This window comes from Benincasa hispida, chromosome 5 (assembly GCF_027475165.1).
Source record: "Benincasa hispida cultivar pf3 chromosome 5, pf3_genome.v1.1, whole genome shotgun sequence".
In the NCBI taxonomy this organism is placed as follows: Eukaryota; Viridiplantae; Streptophyta; class Magnoliopsida; order Cucurbitales; family Cucurbitaceae; genus Benincasa; species Benincasa hispida.
In genome coordinates, this window is record NC_143482.1 from 22,112,107 (window position 1) to 22,122,714 (window position 10,608).

The window sequence follows — 10,608 nt, forward strand, 5'->3', positions numbered from 1 at the left end:
GGTTTTTTAAGCCATTGGTAAAAGATAGATAACAAAGAACGAAACCTAGATTATACGCTTAATTTTCAAAAACAAAAACTCAAAAATCAAATTATTACCGAATGAAACCTAAATTTTCAAGTATTTAAAAGCTTAATTGTTATGCAAAATCAATTTCGTTTTATGTTCCTTAAATTCACTAATCAAATAGATTTGACAAAAATATCCATTTTGATAGATTTGTTTTTAAACTGTTTTTATATTATTATTATTACTATTATTTTATATCATATAATTAGTACATTATTATCATATTCAATATCACAAAAATTTCAACCTTAGTTTCAATAATTATAGCTTTTAAAATAATTAGTCTACGACACATTTCAGTACATATAAAAATAAAAAATAAATAAAAAATAAATAAAAAAAAAAAAAAGGTTTGTAATTAATGTGTTAAATAATTTTTTATCTTTTTGGACTTAAATAATTGTGACTATTTGTAAAAGAAAGATAAAGTTGGAATGAAATTTTAAAAGACAATGTAATTATCAACTGATATTGATGTTCATATCAATAGCCTAAATCACACCTATACATAAAACATACTACTTCGCCGTAAATAGTTATGTGAAATGACGTGATTTTCTATTCAAACATATCTACTATTACATTGTGAAGTTTCATATTTATGATTAAAATTACACTCGTACATGAAAAAAAATGTTACAATAAGAATCAACTACAATATTTTATAAGTTTCTCTTCTAGAGTTAAAATTGAGAATGCCACATTACCTAAAATAACCCTATAACGATCTGATAAGTCATCAATCAAAGCATGGGATGAATTGAATAACACAATGACTGGATTCAAAACTATCCTCATCAATTTCATCCAAAAATGATATCAATAAAAAATCCCAATAATGCAGAATTGTCTCTTCATAATGAGGAACACTTGCAGCAGCTACTGCATCATTTGACTTCCAGTTGGCTGAGAAACATAACATTTAGTTTAAAGCAACAAAATCAACCACAATTTCTTTTTAATCAATTAACAACCAAATGCAAAACAATAATAATAATGGAGTTGTGAATATCATCAAATATAATGTGGGTTTGATCATAAGAATGTAAGAGCCCTTACCCTAAAGAAAACTGCAGCCAACTTTAAGCTTCTTTCCTAGTTATCCTGCAGAATAAAAGCAAATAACGAATAAGAGATAATAATAATACAAAAGAATTAGACCAAGAGATATTTGTTTATACATTATAGGTAGAGTGATGTGAAAAAAGATGATAATCTTTATCTCAGATATTATGCCAAAATTAGTTCACTATGTTAAAATCGGTTTCGATTTGTATTTCACAGTTTTGACTTGTCAATCTCGTATAGAAGTAGAAGGCTACAGAAGTGCGGAATATCCAAATTTGAGCCTAATGAGCAGTGGCCAAAAGTCTCCTTGCCTGAAGCAATAGATTCCCAAGGCGGTGGTGATCTCATGAATAACTGAAGTTGCAAAGTGCAAATACAGAGCACCTGAGGAAATCAGAAAAGGCAGAAATCAGCCGTCCAAATTAGAGAGGTGAGATTGAATCAATAAGAATAACAGCATAATTCAACTATGGTGTAGATGATCAGCACATACGTATACGTTTCGTAGTGTAATACTTTTTTACTTTACGATTAAAGACAGTATAAGGTTGGTTTATCTAACAGATCTAACTGATGATTTCAGATCATATTAACTGAACTATGAATGTTAAAGAGGGTTGGGATGGGGAGAATTGTTGAAAATAAACATACCAGTAAAAAGACAATAACCAAGAACAACCAGACTTTCATCAACTAAAGGTACCCTGCCACATGGATTTTCAAAACCTTATTGTCAGTATAAATGATATAGCATTCCATCTTCGCATACTGTACAATCCATAACCACATACCCGTCGTTAAGCTTTGCTGTGAGAGCATTTGCAATGGCAAGAGGAAGAAATAATAGTGACTGCATAAATATTTTTTAAAAAGATTATAATCTTGCATCAAACTCTACCTCCATCTAGATAATATGACACAGATGAAATGCTGAAAATTTTAAGAATAATTCAAATTTCCGTAAAAACAAACAATAAATGCAATAAATGCATCATGATTAATACTAAAATTTTAAAACATTCATAGATATTGCTACCATATCTGCTGTTAATCTTGATTTTAACACTAATAATAATGGGTACACTCAAGTTACATGCAAAGACCTCTAAACTGATCTGTAGGTAGCCTTGAAAAGTCAGTTGACTTGGTGCAAAGTCTATATTTTGATTAAATACTAGAAATGTCAATCAACAATTTTTTTTGGTGTCAGTGTCATATATTAGAATCAGCAAATAATGACAAATTTGTCTATGGTATTTTGGTTCACTGAAGTAACATACCATGCACATTCCAGTTTTCAAGCCCTTGGGTTCATCACAAAGGTGGGCTAGAATCATTCTACCCTGCAAAACAGAATGCTTCTATTTTAGTTTTTAGAAATGCTAGAGTTCATTGTATTCGACCTCCCAACTCCAACTAATGTATGTCATTGATGCCATACAATGGTACCCATTCATGGGACATAACACTGACTCTTTAACATTTGTATAGATCAGAACAAGAAGAAAATGGTGACATAGTACTTTATAAAAAAAACCTCCATTTAATAGCAACGGGAAAAAAAAAAACTCAGCCCACCAAATCGATGTCATGGCTTCTAAAGAGGAGAAAGATAGTGAGAGAAACGAGAGAGAACTGTCTTACCACTAAAAATCCAAAAGCAAGTCCAGTTCCAGTTATAATCAGATGCGGATAGCTTCCAATAATGTCAGAAGGTGACAAATAATCCCTAAATGAGAGACATATATGGTGTAAGGACATACGATGATTACGAATGTACTAGGTGAGGAAAATGCAAATACAATTGAAATTTACCATGCTAAGACTCCTCCGACAAGTACTACAAATGGGTAAAGCTGTATGAACAATGAAACAAAATATATATATTATTACATGATAACATAGATAAACCAAAGTTGATAGAATGTGATTTTACCATCGCTAATGCTAATAGCATGTTTCCTTTTCTTGCCTGCACAACCTTGTAAACATTGTACACACTGCACAGAAGCATAAGATGATATGGGGGGTTTGAAAAGATATTCTAGTTAAAAGTCCTCAAAGTTGAAACTGGAACGAAACATAAGTTGATAAAATTCAGAAAATTTATCACTCCATCCCATGAAGAAAAATCATGGAAAAATCTTGGTATTCCACTTACTTTTTGATGTGACACAACTTTGAAAAAGGTAATAGGTTTCAGTTTCTTTTAAATCATTTTATATTTAACCTTCTCCAAATATTGACTTGTTCCTACAGGATAGTCACAACACAGGTATTCCTTTCCAGTAGCTGTAATTGATAAGTCTTACTGTTGAGACCACATTAATTGTTTCATATCCAGTCGGATTTTCTCTATATCCAAAACTATTAATCTGCTTCGCTGATATATAAACTTTTCTGAACTTAAAAGACAAGTATCACATGCATTTGGATGCCATTTTAAGTTTAGAAGACAGGAAACACGTACTTGAATGCAACTGTAGGAATGACACCGAAAGCAGCCAATAAAATCAGTGCAGCCCTGAATGTCGGGATATCTTAACATAGAAATATTTAAAAAACAATCAACTAATTGAAGAGTAACTACTACAGTGAAATGCCAAGTGAATGAGAAATTGTGATTAAACAATAAACAAAGAGGTCATAAATGTATAAGTAGAGGTCTATATTATATTTCTGACATGAAATAACAAGAGGAATAAAAAGAGAATTTTGCCAACACAGGACAGGTCCCTATAACTTTGCAAGCTGGCAAACCTAAAGCTTAAGGCCTTGAAGAAACTCCACAGAGCCCTAGCAAAATCACATCTCTAGAGTATATAAGGCCCTCTGCAGTCCTCGTTCAAAGAATACAACAAAATGACCCTACCTAAAAGAGAGGACCCCTTTGCCAAAATCTGATATAAGGCATTAACTTTTCCATGCATAAATTGCGATACTAAAAGCTTAACCTTCCTCACGGGAAAAAAATTAGTCAATAACTGGAGAGGAGCTTAGCCAACAATTAAAAAATGAGCTACAATAGAAGCATTTAGAGGGGCAAAGACTCCAAAAGGCAGACATCTCCTCTGTGAAGGCTGAAGCAAAAGTTACCATCAAGGATAACAAAGCCAACATATCCGTCATTTCCCTATGAGTCAACAGACGGCGAAAAACCAAGAAAGGTGTCTCGTTCATTCTTTCATTTTTTTCTCAATGGCAACTGTTTCAAAAAAAGAAAAGAAAGAGAGAAAAAAAAAGGATATGTCTCATCAAGAGAAAAGACAGAAGCCATAGTATGATTCCTCAGGGAGGACAACTGATATAAACAGGGAAAGAAGGAAAAAGGAACAAAAGTCGCCAGAGTAGCCAATAGAGTCCTCTATCAAGCCCTTACATTACCAAAGCCTAACCTTTTCATCTCCAATGGCCTAGACACTGCCTTCCAACTAACGAGATGCAAGCCTTTCCCCTCCCCTCAACCTCTTCCCATACAAGATCCCTCACCAACTTCTCCAACATCTTGCTAAGGACAAAATATGTAGGAGGCACTAAGGAGACTGAATAAGGTTAAGTCTCCAACCTTTCGAGAAAAAACTATCTTTCCAAGAAGTGAGCCTTTTACAAATCTTACCAATGGTGTGACCTTAAAATGTAGTCACATTTAGACCATTTTATGGATTTGGTTCTTTTTACTGCTTTTTCTTGGTTTAAAATTAAGCACCCATTTAAACATTTTAGCTTATCTTTCTTAGTTACCAATTGACGATCTCTTTTGTAAACCACCTTTAGGTCTTTTGGGGGTATTCCCTTGATTTCATTTATCAATGAAATGTTTCCCTTTTTTCTTTTTTCTTTTTTTTTTCTTTTTTAATAAAAATAAATAATAAAAAAAAAAGAACAAAACAGAACAAAAAAAGTACCAACCTCATACCCCTCCAAGGGAGCCTACCTATCCAACTTAAAGACGGTTGCAATTAAGACCCAAATTTTGACATTTGCCTCCTAAGGCCCGAGATAGTCTCCAAAAATGATAAAATCTGATTCAGGTTAAGGAAAGACTCCTTACTAGAACACAAGGAAACCGTATCATCGGTAGATTGGATATGTGATAGAGCAACCATATCTACCAACTTGCTCTATATTGGGGACATGCACAAGCGAATGGATTAGAATTGTATGCAATTTTTATTCTCCTTTTATGAACCAGACCAACTTTCTCTAAATTGTATGCATTATTTTATTCAAACAAACATCCTTATCGGAGGAGGAAAAAAACAAAACAAAAACAAACTATACATCTTATGCCCAATATGCATACAATAGCATGAACCAGACCACCCATAAAGATATAGAAGCACACAAAGCAATATCAATGCAACTGAAGGAGCTAACAGTCAAGCTGAACTAGAGTCTTTCATATAATATTAAAGTACATAGCTAACTAGAACTCGCTATAAAAACTGGTCATAGAGAGTTGGAGAGGAGGGAGGGAGGATGGATATTCATAGTTAGAAGTGTTGAAGGTGTGTATACAATACAAAAATTTCACTGATAGTAGATTTAATGTCTTACCATGGAAAATAGGAACCCAACTAAAAATTGGTATGGACTTCCCGAACTGCTGAGTCCACCACCCAGCACCTGGTAGAAGATATATTCAGGACTTGATGAACTTTTCTATCAAGGTGGAAGAGAATTGCATTTCCAAAGTAGAAAATTGCAAATTCAAATTGTAGAACAAGCAGGAAGAAGAAGCATACCCACAAAGGTTGTGAAAAAATGACACAAATAAATCAGCATGAGACCCTCAGTAGGTCCATTTACAACAGGAAGAACTAGAGTATTGGTGAAGAAGCTGTAATCAAAGATGAGAATTGAGGTTAGGTGCCAATTTTTTATTTCCTTTTTTCCTTCCAAGATAAGAAGCAAATTAATCCACCCAGAAACGCATGCATATTAGGAGAACAGCTCAAAACGCAATCTCAAAGCCAGAGAGATTGCATAAAAGTTTTACAGCTAGCTAATACAAATACTATTAAAACTGCATACTTTACTTACCCAAGTTTTTTTTTTTTTTGGATAGAAACAACTGCTTTCATTAGAAAAAAAATGAAAGAATACAAGGGCAATAAAAAAAAGCCCCAAAGACCCCTAGAGAAAGAGTTTCCAACTAAGCAAAATTATGCCTAAGGAGTAATTACAAAAATGTCTCTAAAATCAAAGCCCAAAGAGAAACATGAAACCTCACCAAACACCAAACCCCGCTAGGGTCTCTCTCAATACCACGAAACACTGTTGTTTCTCTCCCCCAAAGATCCCACAATAAAGCGCACACCCCAACAGCCCGTAAAAAACAACCTCTCTTTGAAAGGAGAATGGAGGAGGAACTCCCCGATCATCGAACGAACGTCCCTCTGGCTTGCAAGCACAAAATCAAACTCCTGAAAAAAGGCATTCTACACAGATCCTGCAATGTGGCACTCCTAAAGAAGGTGTTCCAGGTTCTCATCCGCCTTCCGACAGAAGGCAACACCAAGGATCCATAAGCGAAGATATCTTTTTAAACTATCAGTCATATTCACACGGCCAAGCAAAACTTGCCAAGAAAAAAAATTGATTTTCTTAGGAATCTTAATCTTCCATAAAACATCAAAAACCGATTCAACCTTAGGAGAGGGATCCAATAAAACCCTAAAGAAAGGCTTACAAGAGAAGCCTTACAAGAGAAACCATAGGATAGGGATCCAGTAAAACCCTAAAGCATCAAAAACCGACTCAACCATAGGGAGGGACTCCACATGTAAACATCCTTTCTCCCAAGTCTGAAATCGAAACCCCCAATCAAGGAAAGAAGAGAGGTCACCTCCATCATTTCCCTAATAGACAAAGACCGACAGAAGCCAAAAGAAAGGAAGGGAAAAAAAAAAAAAAAAAACACGAGATTCCCCTACCACACCAAAATATCCAAAACCCGACAATGTTTCAAAGAGGACGAATGATATAAACTAGGAAACATAGAGGAGAGAGGTCTATCCCCCACCCAAAGATTTTCCCAGAAATACGTTTCCTTTAACATCCCCCACAACACAGAAAACGGGATGGGAAAAGGAAGGGAGATGAGAAGAAATATTTCTCCACAGATTTCAATGGGAAAAGGAAGGTTTTGTTGCAAACCTTAGATTTTCGATCTCTAACCCTCCCTAATTTACAAGTTTCCCCACATTGTTCCAGTTAACCAAATGAGATCCTTTCCCTTCCTCTATCCCTTCCCAAAGGAAATCTCTCATTAGCTTCTCAATGCTCTTGCAAACCAAAACAAGCGCTTTGGAAAGAGAAAAGTAATAAATAGAGATTCCACTCAACACTGATCTAATAAGCATCATTCTCCCAGCTTTGGAGAAAAAAAACTTTTCTTCCAAGAAGCCAATCTCTTCCTAATCTTCTCCATGGGGGGTTCCAAAACGAAATAGCTCTCGAATTACCTCCAAAGGGGAGGCAGAGGTAAGATGAAGGGAAGGATCCAATGTCACAACCCAACAAACTAGCCCATTTGTTAAGCTTTTCCTAATCACAGTTAATGCCCATAATCTGACACTTGCCTTTGCTAATTTTAAGCCCCGACATCTCCTAAAAAACCCTAGAATATGATTGAGGATATAGAAAGCATCCTCATTACCTGAACAAAAGAACATCATGTCATCAGCAAGGTGAGAGAGAGCCACCTCCTTAGAAGCTACCTTAAAAGGCTGAAGAATGCCTCCTCCCACACCCATGTAAATGAGTCGGTTTAAGATATCCACAACCAACAAGAAGAGTAGAGGAGATAAAGGACCCCCCAAGCTACCCAAGTTAACAATAGTCCTCGGTTGAATTGGAAAGAAGACTAAAATCTTGTGCAAAAAGAACATTCTAAATATGATACAAAAAGTGTGAAAAAGGGTACATCTGACCTCAATGTCTACCTAGCAGCACTTGATCATGGTAAAGATGCATAATCTCACACACACGTGTGTGTGTGTATTAAATAAGTAACAATTTTATTGCTGAAAGAAATATGTATAATCAAACATATTACCCCCAAGCTACCCAAGTTAACAATAGTCCTTTGAATTGGAAAGAAGAATAAAATCTCTTGCAAAAAGAACATTCTAAATATGATACAAAAAGTGTGAAAAAGGGTATATCTGACCTCAATGTCTACCTAGCAGCACTTGATCATAGTAAAGATGCATAATCTCACACACACAAACACGTGTGTGTGTGTATTAAATAAGTAACAATTTTATTGCTGAAAGAAATATGTATAATCAAACATATTACCAACCAATGACAACTACTATACCATCTATGTAAGTCAAACAAGATCCACAAATGGAAAAAGGGGGTTCCCTGGAAGCATTAGATTTCTTTCTCTTTTTCCTTTTTGTGATAAAAAAAACAGAAATTTTATTTATTTATTTTGATAAGGAATTTTTGTAATATTAATTTTTTTTTAAAAAAAAAAAAGGAATTATCCTCTGCATTCAGTTTTTTAGTTTAAACACCACCAAGAGGGCAAGTGTTTTATCCTCTGTATTCAGTTTATCCTAAAAATATCTAAGGTTCCTCTCCTTCCAACTTGACAAAAGATTAAAAACAGAAATATTTTATTAAGCAAGAAAGTTATACCAAACGGGGGGAGATGAAGAATCCCCCTTCCCAAGCTAAGGGATTGTTTAAATAACGGGTACCATATGGCTAATAACATAGATGCCTTTAAGAACTAGAATCATGAGAGAAGAGACATTGTCATAACTCTTAGTGAGAGAAGAGACATTGTCATAACTCATAGTAACTCTATCATGTCAAAATAATGAGCTGGTACGGAAAGCTTACTGTTCCCACGTTGCACCATAAAAGGGAACAGCTGAAAGTACCCAGAACCAGAAAGAAGATCTTCCGCACATGGCAGTGCTCCCAAATGCTAAGGTTTCAAACTGGTATCAATACCAAGAAACAAAAGATATATGATTGCCAGAAGGCCAGGAAAATACAGGAATCATGAGTCATGATACATACCGCGCATGCAAGTGCATCACATCCTGAAAGACGGAAAGAAGCCAAAAACCACATATGTTTAAAAACATTAATCTTTGGTGAGCCAATTGAAAGCAGGAGAGACAGGAACAAGGGGAAAATAAAAAAATAAGATATAAACATTACCGTGGTCAAAAAGTTCTCCCAGTGGACTTGAGGAATTTGTCCTCCGTGCTTGCTTCCCATCAACAGCATCAAAAGTCTTGTAAAACAAGGATAAAGGATTTATAAGGCAATTAGCAACAAGTGTCCATGAAATCTCCGAGAGTGGTTCAACTTTCAAGAGAGGCCATGCCATCCAAGGAATACAACAAAACTCCATGTAGAATATTAGAGCATACCTGATAAAGAAATAGAAGCAATCCATGCGCAAAATGAACCCATCTTGGGGGAGCTAAATCCAAATGAGGAGAATATATCTGACATGAAAGTGCAATTAAAATAAAAATATGAGAAAGGCCAAGGGATCAATATATCAATAAAAGAACCATGATGTGCTAATATAGCAATAAATATATCGCTTTAGTGTGATATTTTCCTATATTCTGTATCGATTTTAGATATACTATGCCTAAGACATTTTTAATGGAAATAAAAAACAACAAAAGGGTAAATGAAACCATGTAAAAGGACAAAGACTAATAAAACAAAATCTTAGCATTTCTTAAAACATTTTTGCTAAAGAATTAGGATCAGGCATTGCAAGAGAACGATAATCATAATATAAAAATGACGCCGTTTGGAGTAAAGCTTAAATAAGACCAGTAAAAAGGAGTGCTGGATGTTACTCACATAACCAAGAACTGCTGACGTGACCAAAAACATAAATCCCATAAGTGTTATCTACCACAAGAGCAAGCCACAAAGGAAAGAACGTATTATCTCAAAAGTCAAAGCAAAAGATAGAGTATAGCACTCAAAAGGAAACATCAGTTTACCATATTCGGACTGATGAAATCATCCAGGAACGCACGTGAAGGGAGAACAGAGAAAAAATGATAAGTCAGCATATCGTCAAAAAGAAATCTTACTAGAAATAAAATATGTGTAATCAGGTTTGAACATTGAACTAGAAGCTATTGACATTTTTAAATGCAAATCTTTATCATATCTTGAAAAACTGACTTATGAAGTCTCTCCAAGTCGCCTCTGAACACGGGATGGGGTAGGGGAAAATCTTTTACTGAATTTGCAGAAATCACTACTGATGGTAACAAAGAAGCTGTACTTACGGCATCCATAGCGGAAAGAAATTGACGAAGCGACTCCAAAAGGGTTGCAGCACATATTTGGCAACATAAGAGTGATCAACACCACTGTACTTGTATCTGTGCAGTGTTGCGACCCCATGTGCACCAACATACCCCATTTCCTCAAACTACGATCAAAACTCTGTAGCAGAAACCAATC

The 10,608-nt window shown here is 35.0% G+C and overlaps 1 protein-coding gene across 1 annotated transcript; it reads right to left on the bottom strand.

Annotated features, from left to right (window-relative positions):
- Positions 1-605: 605 nt before the first annotated feature.
- LOC120077970 (choline/ethanolaminephosphotransferase 1-like) lies at positions 606-10,041 on the bottom strand. Its single transcript, XM_039032109.2, has 17 exons — positions 9,991-10,041; positions 9,540-9,617; positions 9,325-9,400; positions 9,181-9,203; positions 8,998-9,098; positions 5,883-5,977; positions 5,695-5,763; positions 3,608-3,677; positions 3,074-3,137; positions 2,953-2,993; positions 2,782-2,866; positions 2,418-2,480; positions 1,929-1,987; positions 1,789-1,841; positions 1,449-1,521; positions 1,129-1,173; positions 606-975 (listed from the first exon to the last, which is right to left on the bottom strand). Exons 1-16 carry the CDS (start codon positions 10,030-10,032, stop codon positions 1,152-1,154), a joined length of 1,014 nt encoding a protein of 337 aa, XP_038888037.2. The 5' UTR covers positions 10,033-10,041; the 3' UTR covers positions 606-975; positions 1,129-1,151.
- Positions 10,042-10,608: the final 567 nt, after the last annotated feature.